The 15,226-nt window shown below is 40.9% G+C and overlaps 2 protein-coding genes across 2 annotated transcripts in view; both read right to left on the reverse strand.

Moving 5' to 3' along the window:
* Positions 1-15,226, reverse strand: part of FHL1 (four and a half LIM domains 1) — a 437,533-nt gene that overhangs the window by 288,011 nt on the left and 134,296 nt on the right. The window lies entirely within an intron of this gene.
* Positions 6,650-15,226, reverse strand: part of LOC127543127 (uncharacterized) — a 65,516-nt gene continuing 56,939 nt past the window's right edge. The window contains exon 10 of the mRNA XM_051969153.1: positions 6,650-8,269. Within this exon, the coding sequence (XP_051825113.1) occupies positions 8,167-8,269 (103 nt within the window). The 3' untranslated portion in view covers positions 6,650-8,166. The remainder of the gene's footprint in view (positions 8,270-15,226) is intronic.

Raw genomic sequence — 15,226 nt, forward strand, 5'->3', positions numbered from 1 at the left:
CCCTGAGGAATCGGCAAAGGAAAAAAAAAACAATTAATTGCTTCATTAAAGTAACCGATTTTTTTTCAAAATATGCTCACAAAAAAATCAATATTATTTCTTTATAGCAATAACAAAATCCAGGAGGAAATACTAGAAAGGGAAACCCTATTTAAAATAACTGGAAAATGAATGCAATATCTAGGAATCAATCTACCAAAGCACATTCAATAACTGTATAGATCCAGTTGCAAAATGATCCTTTAAGAAATAAAGAGGGCTATTCAATGCTTATGGCTAGTTCCAATGTGATAAAGATGACAGTACTGTCAAAATTAGCTTTACATCAACAGTGCTGTACTACAGAACTACCAAAGGGGTACTTTACAAAGGTAGATCAAAATCAAAATAATTTGGAGGGGAAAAAAATCTAGAATAAGGAAATAATGAAGGAAAAAAAAGAACAAAGGAAGAATGAACAGGTCTAGACTTGACATTATTTTACAAAACAATCCTCATCAAGTCTATCTGACATGGGTTAAAAATTAGAAAAATAGATCCGTGGAAGAGACTAGACAAGAGAGAATCATAAAATAACTGAACTTAGTAGCAGCATTTGATAACTCTGAAAACATAAATTAATAAGGAAAGGACTCTCTACTTGACCAAAACTGCTGGAAAAATAGAAAGCAGTCTGTCAGAAGCTAGGTCAACATCTTACGCTATACTCCCCCCCAAAATTTGAAAAGGGATATGCAAACAATGTTAAAGATACAATTTAGAAGGGTGGGAGATCATATACCTTTCACAGCTGTGGGTGGCAGTGGATATTTTTTCTTTTTTTTCACTTAATAGTATTTTTTTTCCAATTACATGTAAAGATAGTTTTCCAACATTCAGTTGTAAGATTTTTAAGTTCCAAATTTTTTCCCTCCCTTTCCTCGTCCCCCCCGAGACAGTAAGCCATCCGATAGAAGTTATACCTATACCATCCTGTTAAACACACTTTCATATAAGCCAAGTTGTCAAAGGATCAGAAAAAAGGGAAAAAAACACATGAGAAAGAAAAATAAATTTTCAAAAGTGAAAATAGTATGCTTCAGTACATATTCAGATTCCCTAATTCTTTTTCTGGGTTTGGATGGCTCTTTCACGCCCAAGTCTTTTGAAATTGTCTTGGATCACTATAGTGCTGAGAAGAGCTAATTCTATCATAGTTCTCCTGGTTCTGCTCACTTCCCTCAGTGTCAGTTCATGGAAATATTTTCCATGTTTTTCTAAAATCTGCCTGATCCTCATTTCTTATAGAGCAAGGATATTCTATTACATTCATATACCACATGTTGTTCAGCCATGCCCCAATTTATGGGCATCTCCTTGACTTCCAATTCTTTTGGTGGCAGTGAGTTCTTAGTTTTATCTATAAGATAAAACATCATTTTGATTAAATAAAATGGAACATCTTTTGCATGGACATGTTGACGGGGAGAAAAATCTCCAATAAAGGTTTAATAGTCAAGATATGTATGTAACTGGCAAACATATAAGACCAAAAGGCAATTCCTTGATAAGTGGACAAAGGATATGATCAGTTATCTAAAAAAAATTGCAAACTATTAACAGCCATGTAAAAGAATGTACCAAATCACTAATGATATGAGACATGAAATCATAACTCTGAGGTTTTACTTCCCATCCAGCGAATTGGCAAAGGAGACAAAAGATGGAACTAGTGGTGGAGGGACTGAAGAAAGATAGGTACACGAATGCATTGTTGGAAGAGTTGTGAATTGTTCAACTACTTTGGAAAACACTTTAGAATTAGATGAATAAAATGCTTAAAATGTCCATTATCTTTGATCAAGAGATTCTGCTGCGTGGAACATACCCCACAGGGAGCAAAAACAAAAAAAGAAAGGCCCTATGTCCACCATCTTATTTTTCAGAGATGTCAGTCCTGTAGGCAGCATGCAGAATGCAGCCTCTAACGCTCCCCAGTGCAGTCCAAACCAGATTAAAATGTAATTGGGAAATATCTAATAAGATAAAAAATATAGTAAAACACAGATAATATTACATTTTCAAACTATGTCAATATATGGCCTATGGGACCCTCATTAATAGTTTAGTGGCCCCCCCTTTTTTTGAGTTTGCCAACACTGATTTATAATAGCATTTTTTGTAGTAACAAAAGCCAAAAACCAAAGTAGATGTCCCCAGCTCGAGGATTGGCTAACCAAAGTGTGGTATATGAATGTCATTTGATATTATGACTCTATAAGAGAGAAAATATGACTGGAGAAGCCATACGGTGGGTCAAAACGTATTTATTAAGAGCTGCTGTGGGCCAGGCACTGGGCTAAGCACTGGTGATTCAAAAAGAAGGCAAAATACAATCCCTGCCCTGGAGAAGCTCACAGTCTAACAGGAAGACAAGAAAACAAGCTGTGGGGGGAGAGGGAAGGAAGGAACTAATAAAGAAAAGGAAGGCATTAGAATTAAAAGGAGTTGAGACAGGCTTTCTGGAGAAGATGAGAAGTCAATAGACAGAAAGGAGGAGGGAGGACATTCTAGGTTTGAGGGACAGCCAGAGAAAATGCCCAGAGCCAAGAGATGAGTGTTTTGTTCCTGGAACATCCAAGAAATCAATGTTGTTAGATTGGCAAGGGCTACGAGAGGTCCAGGTTGGAAAGGACTTTGCATGCCAAAACATTCTGTGTTTGCTTTTAGAGGTAATGGGGAGCCACTGGAGTTTATAGAGTAGGAGAGTAACGTGGTTGGACCTGTGCTTTAAAGATCATTTGGGCGGCTGAATGAAGAATGGATTGGAAGGTGAGAGAGGCTTGGGGCAGGCAGACTTTCCAGCAGCTGCTGCAATAGTCCAGGTGGGAGGTTACGAAGGCCTGCACTAAAAGTGGTGACAGTTTCAGAGGAGAGAAGAAGGCATATTTGAGATGTTGCCAAGGTGAAACCAACGGGTCTTGGCAACAGATTAGATATGGGCGGGAGGGGAGAGAGGAAAGAGTCCAGGTTGCGAGCCTGAGGGATTGGGAGGTTGGTGTTACTGTCAACAGTAAGAAGGAGTGGGGAGGGTTTATAGGGAAAGAGAATGTTCTGTTTTGGACACAGTGAGTTTAAGACATCTATGGAACATCTCTCTCGTACAAGATTCTGAAAGGGCAGTTGGAGATTTGAGACTGAAGGTCGGCAGAGAGATTGGGGCAGGATATAGGGAGATTTGAGAGCTCTCAGTATGAGCTGATCAAGTAGTGTGTGTATGGAGAAGAGAAGAGGGCCTAGGACGGGACCCTGTGATACACCTATAGTTAGAGGATGTGATCTGGATGAAGTCCTAGAGATGGGGTAGGAATGACTGGTTAGGTAGGAGGAAAATGAGGAGAGAGTGGTGGTGTGGAAACCTAGAAAGAAGACAGTATGAAGGAGAAGAAGGTGCTCGAGTGTCAAAAGTTGCAGAGGTGGAGACGAGGATTGAGAAAGAGCTGTTGGATTTGGCAAAGAAGAGAATACTGGTAACTTTGGAGAGAGCTATTTCTTTCTCGAGAGTGTTTTATTTTTCCAACTACAGAGTCTTTGACAATTGTTTTTGTAAGATTTTGACTTCCAAATTTTTCTCCCTCCCTCCTTTCTTTATCCCCTCCCTAAGTCAGCAAGCAATCTGATACAAATTAATCATGTGCTCTCTATTCTTCTGAATGTATTTCCATTATTTGTCCTGCTTAGTGAGAAAAATCAGACCAAAAGGAAAAAAAAAATATGAGAAAGAAAAAAATGAAAATACAATGCTTGGATCCACATTCAGTCTCCATAGTTCTGAGTAAGCAGCTTCAATGAAATGATGAGGTCGGAAGCCAGATTTTAAGGGGTTAAGAAGTGAAAGGAAGAACCTATGGTACAGGGCCTTCAAAGGGCAGAGGAGATAAAAGGACAAGAGGAGGGGGAGGTTTCTTGAAGATCAGAGAGATGTGAGCATTTTTGTGGACAATACAAACAAGGTGCTGACACATAGGGAGAGATATAAATGATGGAGGGCAGTTGACAGAGAGGGCAGTCTGGTGAAGGAGACCAGGTGGAAAAGGATCACTTGAGCGTATCAAAGCTTCAGAGAGAGAGAAGGCAGTTAGGTGGCACTGCAGGGCACAAAGTGCCCACCGAGTCAAGAACACTCACCTTCCTGAGTTCCAGGCTGGCTTCAGACACTTACTAGCCGTGTGACCCTGGACAGGTCACTTTACCTGTCTTCCTCAGTTTCCTTATCTGTCAAATGAGCTGGAGTAGGAAATGGTGGATCGCTCCAGTATCTCTGCCGGGATATCCTTAACTGAGGTCACAGAGTCAGACAAAACTGAAAAACTACTGGACAACAAAGGATTAGGAAGCAAGGGAAGATATGTGAAATGATGCAAAGAGAAGAAGAACCAGGAAGACAATCCATATGGCAAAAGTGTAAAAAACAAAGAACAATCGAAACCAAATCCTGTGAAATCATAACAATCTAGCTAGAACCCAAAGAAATGAGAGGTACCTCTGCTTCACAGATGTGGAGGACTATGGGTCCAGAAAACTGCATTTGCTTCTGACTTCCACTTCCCTTAATCAGCCCCTTTCATCTTCTACTTCTACTCTCCCTTCTCTCAATCTTCCCTCTTCCTTTTTCTTTCCCTTTACCCCATTTCCCCAGAGGGTAAAGATAAATTTCTATACCCATCAGTATCTATGTTATTCCCACTTTGAACCAAATCCAAAGATATTAAAGGTTCAAACAACGCTCACCCCCCCCCTTTCCCTCTACTGTACTAGGTCTTTTGTGGCTCTTCATGTGATGTTATTTGCCCCATTTTACCTCCCCTTCCTCTTCTCCCAGTACAATCCTTTTCCCAGCCCTTAATTTCTTTTTTACATCATCATATCAAAGTGAACTTCTACCCACACCTTCTACATATACCCCTTCTAGCTGCCCCAACAAAGATACAATTCTTAAGAGTTCTAAGTATCATATTTCCATGTAAGGATGTAAACAATTTAACCTTTAAATAATATATTTTTTCTTTCCTGGTTACCTTTTTGTGCTTCTCTTGAGTCTTGCATTTGAAGATCAAATTTTCTGTCCAGCTCTGATCTTTTCATCAGGAACGATTGAAAGTCCCCTCTTTTACTCAATGTCCACCTTCCGAACACTGCATTTAATGGCAAACTTTTGTGATATGTTAAGTGTTGATGAACTTTTTCCTTCTTTTCAAAAAAATTTTAATAAATGGCATTCCAGGAGCAGAGAGAGGGAGCATTCCACTGGGAGATACTGTAATGCCACAAGACTCCTTGAACTGCTCTACCTCAGTCATTCTGCCCCATACCTCAGGCTATCATACCACCCTTCCCTCTTGATTATCAGAATAATTGATAAGGATAAGAGATCTTATATTTTAGAATATCAGATGCTGCTCCCCATCCCAATCTATTAGAATATCAGATACCTTTCCCCATCAGAATTTCAAATAACCTTCCCATCTCCGGTACCTTCCCATTATGTCATCCCCATCCGCTCCCCATTACGTCATTGTTTCTGTCTCCCTATTAAGAATCTCTATACCCCACATTCGGGACTGGGTACTTGGAGACGAGAGTCCGATCCAATCAATGGATTTATTCTCCAACAAATTAAATTATTATAACTCTCTCAGTTTCTCCGGCATTACAATATAGGTATTATAAAAACAAAAGATCAAATACTTACTTAAAAGAAAGAAATGTGTATAAATGTATGTAATAGTATTGGAAGTTTTCAGATGCCAGCTATGGACCTCTTCAGATCTCTACTCGATGTCTCCTCCATCATTCATCCCTCTCATTTTTACAACTTTTTGCTTCTGATCCACTCCTACTGAAACAGCTCCCTCAAAGGTCACTTTCTCAATCCTTACTTCACTCATGTCAACAAGCCCCTATTACACACCCACAACTGTACCAAGTATTGAGGATACCAAAAATTGGTACCTCAAGTTCACACTCTCATGGGGGGGGGGAGACAACAAACAACTATCTTTAAACAAAATGAATAGACAGAAGAGAGAGAATCTCAGGGGGAAGGCTAGTACCAGGGTTGTGGAAGACCAGGAAAGGCTTCGTTCAGATGATAGGGTAGCTGAAACCTGAGGGAAATCGGGAAACCCAGGAAAGAAAGGATTCCAGGCATAGGGGACAGTCAGGGAAAAGGCCAAAGTTGGGAAGTGTAAGGAACAACAAACAGGTTGGTGTCACTGGATCACAAAGTGGTAGGTAGGGTATAAGACTAGAAAGGTGGGAGGGGGCCGGATTTGTAAAGGGTTTTAAAAGCTACTCGATCCTGGGGGCAATAGGGAGCCAATGGAGTTTACTTAGTGGGAGGGGGAGGCCATGGTCAGTTGTTTTTTTGCTTTCCTTTTCCCCCTTAACCTCTTTGGTAACTCTAGAGATAGTTGGCTGTTGGTTTCCTGAATACTCTCTCATCCCTTGGCTTACAGGTCATCTTTCTCTCCTGGTTTTATTTTGACTTGACCATTTCAACTCCTGGTTCATCATTCAACCCTCCCCTCCCCACGGGATGTTCTGAGACTCATCTAGAGTCATCAGCTCCCATTGTTTCGATTAGTACGTAGGTACAATAAGTAGGCACTTTTAGGAATAAGAAAATGAGTTGAGTCCAAAGTTTATTTGTAAACAGATACAATTGTCACAGAATTAATGACTTTTAACAGTACTGCTCAAAAATAATTTCTTGTAGAACATGAAAAACTTTAGCATTTATAAAGCACAGTGAATACATGTCTGCCTTGAGAAGCGTCATCCTCAGAGGATGAAAAGAAAGCTGAAGTCAGGGATCTGGGAAATTTCAAATCTATTTTTCACACAATCTGTAAACGAAGCAAAACAGAGTTTGAGAGAGAATATTCAAGGGATTGGCAGGGGGGAATTGATCCAGATACATTTATTAAGCATATGTGTGCCAGATATTGTTGTAAGCACTGGGAATACAAAGAAATAGGGAAAACTCTCCCCGTTCTCAAAGAGTTTACATTCTAAAGGGACAGACAAAATGTACACATATAGGCATATACAAGATCCATAGAGAGTAGGTATAAGATAACCTGAGCAGCAAAGACACTGGCGGCTGGAGTTGAGGAGAGAGTGGATTTGGCAGACTTGGGGGAGAGAGGGGGAAAGGGCAGGGGACTTGGTGGGTCGGGGGGCCGGAAAAAGGTCTCCTGAAGTCGAATTCGTTTGGGCTGTCTATCTTGAAGGATTCCAAGTGGGGGAGGTGAAGGAAAACATTCTGAGCATGGCGATAAGCCAGCACAAAGGTACTGAGATGACTAAAATGGAGAGTTGCATGGGAGAGAATCAAGAAATAGGCTAGTACAGCTGGACTACAGTAGAGTCCAGGAGGAGAGAAGTAAGTCAGCGAGTATGAGAGAAGGTGCAACCAGTGCTAGGAAAAAGGACTAGGGCTGCCTTGTTTTTTCATTAATACCCAATTAGCAGGTTGATTTACTCTCCAGGTCAGGATACCCAGAAACCCGCATCATTTAAAAAGTACGGCTGAGCTAAACTTCTCTCTTTCCATTGGTAAAATGAGAAATTAGGGGGTCTGGTGGAATGTTGCATAAGTTGTCCAACTCATTTGGTTTTGTTTAAATGATCTTTTTCCTAAGGGAAGGTGAGTTGGGTAGGGAGAGGAACAGATAGAGCTAATAAAAACAACCAACATCAAAGTAGGACTTTAAAAGCACAACAAATAATATTTCATGATATTAGGCCTGTGGCAATGACAATGACTTTTGAATACATGGTGGCTGAGAGTGGGGTAGATGCTCTTTCAAAAGAAAGGCCATGGGTCTGTTCAGGGGGCACCCGCTTTATGCAAAGGTACTTGTCAGCCTTCCAAAGGGGGCTTTCACCCTTCACAGGAAAAAAAAATCCCACCCCACTCCCTAGGAGAAAATTACTATGGCTACACATGCCAGCTTCTGCTGGCCAAGAGTCGTCAAATTAGAATGCTATCATAGCTGAACTCAGACTCTTGTATTATAAAGTCACCTTACAGGCAAAGGCAGAAATTAAACTGGATTTGATCATTATAATAAGAGAGCGGTAAGTCTGTCATTTCTCAGTGTTAATCTGGAAATTCAACTGTTACTTCTTCTTGGTCATCATTAATGGTATACGTTGGGAAGCTGTTGAAGTGTCGTCTTCTAGCGGTGTCTCAAGGCGCTGGATTAGAATTCGTTTTTTAAACCTGAAAGCAGTTATAAAAAAAAAAAGATTTAGTTAACCAGCATCTATTCAGTCAACCAGCATACACTGTTCAAGTACCTTCCACATGCTAAATGCTGAGGGGGATGTGAAGATGACTTAAGATGTGCTGGGTATACTACAGTCTCATGTTGTTGAATCAACTGGGGCCTTTGCTGTTGCACGTCAGTCCTTTTCTTCTTCCCGAGTTGATTCATACTCTTAAGATGTGTCGGGTACACTAGAGTCTCGTGTTGCTGAATCAACTGGGGCCTTCGCCGTTGTACGTCAATTCTTTTCTTCTTTCCGAGTTGATTCATACTCCCTGAAGTGTCTATTCTAAATTTATATCCTAATCCTTCCCACTGATGACATCTCTTGCTTTACGGAGAAAATCAAGGTCAGTAGAAGTCTGTCCTTACCTCTGCCTATTCAAATCCTTCTCCTTCAAGACTATACCTACACTTCAACAACAATACTATACGATGATCAATTCTGATGGATGTGGCTATCTTCAACAACGAGAGGATCCAAATCAGTTCCAATTGTTCGGTGATGAAGAGAACCAGCTACACCCAGAGAAAAAACACCAGGAAATGAGTGTGGACCACAACATAGCATCTGCACTCTTTCTGTTATTGTTTGCTTGCATTTTTGTTTTTCTTCCCAGGTTATTTTTACCTTCTTTCTAGATCCAATCTTTCTTGTGCAGCAAGACAACTATATAAATACGTAAACATATATTGTATTTAACATATACTTGAACATATTTAACATGTATGGGACTACCTGCCATCTAGGGGAGGGCGAGGGTCAATGCTGAAACATTACAATTAAAATGACAATACCTTGTAAATAAAAAGCTATAATTAAAAAAAAAAGACTACACCAAGAAGTCTTCTCCTATATCCCTATTTATTGTTGTTCTCTCCTTTTTCAACTCTGTATTTATTTAGATGTCTATAAGACGATGACATCTTGTATACAGATGTAATAGTTTCCAAACTGATGATACTATAATCTCAAATAAGGAAAAGGGGTGTGTTCAGGTCAAGTAGTCCAAGTTACCATATAGACTATGCTTGGAGATTGAATTGAATCTGCATCATCTGGCAGTCAAATTCTGGAATCCACTCTTCTGAATCCTCATCTCCTGTGCTTTGTCCATATGCCAGAAAATCCTACTTATTCTGGTTGGCTGAAAATAAGAATATCTTATACTCATCATACTGTAGAAATAGACCCTGGCGTTCTCCCCCACCAAATATGGCTTAGATAAATAAAGCTTGAATCCAAGTGGGTTCTTTTTCATAGTAATGAACCAATCAACAAGTATTATTAAGTACATACTGAGTACCAAGCCCTGGAGATACAAAAGCAAAACACAAGAGTCTCTACCCTCAAGGAGCTTCTTTGGACAGAACTACAAAGAGCTCTTCTTTTAAGGATGTAGACTATAATCCAAGAAGCACATCTTAACACCTCCAATATAAATCAACCTTCTTGTTAGGAACTCCATAGGCTTTCCCAGTGCTCTTTCAAAAGGGAGCTTAAGGAAGCAGAAAGAAGAGTGGACTTAAAAGACCTGAGTCTGAAGCCTGGCTTGGCCACCCCCTCCTCCACCCAGATTTTTAACCATCATTAATCATGTGACCCTAGGCAAATGACAAAGCTTCTCTGACTTACCCAGATGTACAACAGGGACACCAGGATCCTTATTATATTGTTTGCCTTCTCAAGGGGTTGGGGAAGGCCAGGAGAGAGGGAGAGAACTTGAAACTAAAATTTTTTTGAAAATGAATGTTTAAAAATTAAATGCAATTGGGAAATATTTAATGAAATAAATAAAAATGTATTTAAATAAACATCAGCAATAACAGGAATAGTAGTCTTTATCTTAGCTGCCTTACAGGGCTGCTGGGAAGAAAAATACTTTGTGAAACCACAAGAATAAGTTTTGATGAGTCTGCAAAGGAACTTGTTAATAACTTGGATTTCTAAGGAGGCGGGCTAGGCGATTCAGTGGATAGCGCCTAAAGTTAGGAAGACCCGAATTTAAATGTAACCTCAGATGCTTACTAGTTGTGTGTCCCTGGGCAAATCACTTCACCCTGTTTGCCTCAGTTTCTTCATCTGTAAAGTGAGCTGGAGAAGGAAATGGCAAACCGTTCCAGTATCTTCACCAAAAATCTCCAAATGGGGTCACAAAATCTGACTGAACAATAACAGCACTGATGTGGCACTTTCAAGTTTGCAAGACTTTATATAATGTTATTTCATTCGACTCTCCGAGTCATCACTATACATACTAGGAGGAGGAATGATCAGATCACTCTAATACTTTCCCCCAATGGTCACCACAATACTTTGAGAGAGACTTTTGTAGTCAAAGGTGTTTTCTAGAGGCAGTTTGCCTCATGCCCCTGAAATCTTGGCCAAAGACTCTGGTACCAACTCTGCCTCTAATCCCTTCCTTTTCACTCTTTTCAATATCTCCGCCCCAAGATTTCCCCGTGAATCTTGGTGAGTACAGAGAATTCTCTGTACTCTGGACAGCTCTAGGAAACTCACTCCATCAGACAGCAGCTGTAGTGCTGGATAACAGAATGGAGGCTCTCAAAGGGCTCGCAACCATCCTCTAGTCAAAATGGCCTCATTGCAGAGGCTAAAACAGAGGCCTAAAGAAGGGAAAGGGTCACCCAGAGTCACACAGGCAGTAAGGGACAGAGATAGAATCTGAACTCCAAATCTAGTTCTCTTTGCATGAGATGCAGGCTTCCTCTCATCCACATGGTGGTAAAGGGGATGAAGGTAGAGTTCAAAGCCCATCAACCCTCCCTGCTCCAACCCTGCCCCAACTCTGCCAACCCTGTCCTTGGCCTGTAAAGCCTGAACATCTCTGCTCAATGCAAATCTTGCTGCCTTCTTGAGTGCAATAAAAATCAAACATTTCTGGGTTTCCACAGATCCATGTAGTTTTTCAACCAGAGTGAAGATCTTTTCATAATCTGAAGGTATTAAAAACACTGTTTTCTGCATGCATTTTTTTTTCTTAGAGCATTAAATTGTTGTTGAATTCAAGAAAACCAGAGATAAGGAAAAACTGTGAGCTAAATTAGCAAGCAGCAAACACAGTATCTGGGCAAACCTCCTTTTGTATGCATTCAAGCTGAAGAGCTTTCACATAGCAGGAGCATCCTACCCCCCCACCCCCCACCCCCGGGGCGGGGGGGGGGGGGCGCTCCAGTGAGGATCGACTGAGATAACATTTGCAAAGGGCTTTGCACATGTCAAATTGAAAATTTGAAAAATTAAAAAAATTTTAAAAATCAAAACCAAAAAAGCTCTACCAAAGCCGGCTTGGTACAGCTTACTTGTTGTTAGGGTTCTTTTTCTTGTTATGGGCTGCAAGGTGGTATAATGAAGAGAATGCTGGGCCTAGGGTGGACCTGTGTTCAGACCTCATCTCTGATACTAGCTGTATGATTCTGGACCAGTCACTTCACCTATCTGCCTCAGTTTCTTCATTTGTAAAATGGGAATTATGATAGCAGCTACCTCCCAGGACTGCTCTGAGGATCAGATATCAGATGAAATAATAAAGTGCTTTTTGCATACTGCCTGGCACATAGGAAGCACTACGTCAACATTTGCTCTTAATATTATTACCACGACATACTGTTTTGCTTCTGAGAGTATACAGCATTATTATATAAATGTTCACTCTTATTACATAGTTTTCCATTTGATAGTATGTTCTGTCTTGATAAACAACATTATTACAAAATGCTCTGATTTCAGACCCAGATTTGGCATAGTCAACACACATGACTTCCCCAGAGTAGGGCTTTCCCTCTCTCCCAACACAGATTGCAGCACAGTTAGTAAGAAGTCCAAGAAAGTTTGCTTGACATGCATCTAGAAGCATAGAGCTGGTTAAAGTTCAGAAGCCCAATTTGGATGCAGGGTGTCCTGCGTCCAAGCCGTCTTCCCACTATATCTAGCTTTGGCCATACTTTCTACTTACTTTAAAGAGATACACACCATTATTGATCAGGACACATACTTTCCCAGAGTTGGGCTTTCTCTCCCCCAACACGTTAAGAAGTCCAAAGGAGTCTGCCATTTATGATGGGTACGTCTTCAAAAATTCCCTTCCCTACTTGCCATTAGAGAATGCATTATTGTCATTATTGCTATTTACAACAGATGAAGAGCCTGGGCCTATGGTTTGAGGTCTCTCTGCTTTCTGGGGATTTCTACAATCAAGAACTTAGAGTGAAGAAATGACAGTACAACTTATCAAAGGAGATGAACAGTTTTCAAAAGAGAGATATAAACCGTCAATAATGATGTAAAAACGACCCACATGGCTAAGATAAATGCAAATTAAAACTCTGACAACTGCCCTCATATCTAGCAAATTGGCAAAGCTGACAAAAGATAGAAATAGTCACTGAGAGGGGCAGTGGGAAAACAGGCACCCAGATACTTTATTGATGAGACCATGGACCGGTGCACCTATTCTGAAGAACAATTTGAAATTAAGCCAGAAAAGCTATCAGCTGAATCATAAAAGTGATTCATATCCTCTGATTCAAGTAACTTCACTAGTAGGCATATGGTCCACGGAGGGCAAATGACAAAGCACTCACAGATACCAAAATATGTAGAGCATCTCTATCTTTTGTGGTAGCAAAGAACCAGAAATAAAGCAGGCACCCACCAGCTGGGGAATGACTGAAGTGATCAGGGAACGTGAAGGGAACGGATCCTATTGTTCTACAAGATATCGTTAACAACGAAGAAGTCAGAGAAATGTGAGAAGGTATGGAGAAAGTAAAGTCTACTGAAGAAAGCAGAACTAGAAGAATGCTATAGACAATAACTCCAATGATATAAAGGAAAACAACAGGCATCCAAATTCAGATTAAATGCAATGACCAACCTTGGTTCCAGAGGGTAGATGATGAAACACACTTCCCTCTCCTTTTGACAGAGTGATGGGGGGCTACAGCTGCAGAATGTCACACAGGCTGTCAGACGTGGTCATTGTGTTGGTTTTGTTTACCTGTTTTGCTTTTTTACAAGGGAGGTTTCTATTGGAAGGGTGGGAGTGGAATATATGGGGAAGTGACTGATGTTTTTAAAAAAGGCATCAATAAAACTGGGAAAAAAAAGGACTCCGGGAGGGGAACTCAGTGCTATTAAGTGACCATGCCTTGGCAAAGGATATGAACAGTTATTAAGAGAAGAAATGTAAACTATTGACAATCCTATGAAAAAATTATCTAAACAATAAATTATCATTCTTTGGTCCTGTCTGGCTCTTTGAGATTCCGTGGACCACAATATGCCAATGCTAGCATGGAGTTTTCTTGGCTTGCCATTTTTTTCTCGGAGAATAAGGCAAACAGGGTTAAATGATTAGCCCAGGGTTCCACGGCTAGCTACTATCTAAGGTCACATTTGAATTCAGGTCTTCCTGCTTCCGGGCCCAGAGCTCTATCGCTTGAGTCACAAAATGCAAACTCAAACAATGCTGTGGTAGATCATCTCATACCAATCAAATTGGCAAATTCAATAAAAGTTGGGAATAATCAGTGTTGGAGAGGCTATGGTAAGAAAGGCACACTAATATAGTTGGGGGGGCTATGAATTGAATCAGCTCTTCTAGAAAATAATTTGGAATTATGTGAGAAAAGTGACTAAAGCTGTTCATACCCTTTGACCCAGTACTCCCGTGTGTATCCCAAGGAGATCAATGACAGAAATATCCTTTATGTACCAAAGTATTCATGGCAGCCCTTTTGTAGTAGCAAAAAGCTGGAAACAAATCACGTGCTCACCAATTGGTGGAATAGCTGAACAAACTATGGTACATGAATCTGATAGAATATTACTGTGCTATAAGAAATGATGACTATGAAGAATTCATAGAAGCATGGGAAGACTTGTAAGAAGTGATGCAAAATGAAGTAAACAGAGCCAGGAGAACAAAATACAATGACAAAGGAAAAACAACACAATTCAGATCAAATACAATGACCAACGTTGACTCCAGAAGACTGATGTTAAAACACACTTCCTTCCTCTCTCTTAAGGAATGGCAAGCTGCAAAGTAGAATGTTATATGTTTTGTCAGTCACAGTTGCTCTATCAGATGGTTTTGCTTTACAGAGATATAAGCAGTGCAAAGAAGAACCACCCAAAGATGGGTTAAAACCTGACTATAGCAAACCAGGTTTTCCCCTCATGGCAGCTACAGGCCCTCCATCAGTGATTGTGCTGACAGACTTTTAATACTTACTTCTTCCAGGCTTTTGCACTTCCTTCAGTATTTGAACTCTGAAACTAGCTTCGCTTTCCTCCTGTGGGTTGTCCAATGAACTAGCCCCGGGTGCTGAAGTTGACTGTGTTGTGGTTGTTGATGTCGATGCCGTTGACGTTGGTGTTGCCGTTGGCGTCGCCGTTGCCGTCGCAGTCGCCGCAGTCGCCGCTGCTGCTGCTGCCGTTGCCGCAGCCGCCGTTGCCGTTGCCGCCGTTGCCGCCGTTGCCGTTGCCGTTGCCGTCGTCGTCGCCGCCGCCGCTGCCGCCGCCACTGCCGCCGCTGGTGCTGCTGTTGCTCTTTGGCCATGTGGGGAGTGACTGAAACTTCCCGATCCTCTACCAACTGTGTTACCAGCTCTGTAGACCAACCCACCACTTAAGCTATTCAACTCGTTGAGCAGAGCATCCAAATCACTTCTCAGAACGCTAGCTTCGTCCATAGTTTCAACTGACTGTGATGATGAACTAACTGGAAATTGATCATCTTCCAACTTTTCTTCGCTTTCATCTGGACCTATACTTGCATCTGGAAATCACATTAAGATATGGAATTGAGAGAGGCCTCATTGGGTCACAAAGTTTGGTTCCTCATTTAGGGGCAAATTACCACCAGGTATTACTGTCTTCAAAT

Source organism: Antechinus flavipes, chromosome X, assembly GCF_016432865.1.
Source record: "Antechinus flavipes isolate AdamAnt ecotype Samford, QLD, Australia chromosome X, AdamAnt_v2, whole genome shotgun sequence".
Classification (NCBI taxonomy): Eukaryota; Metazoa; Chordata; class Mammalia; order Dasyuromorphia; family Dasyuridae; genus Antechinus; species Antechinus flavipes.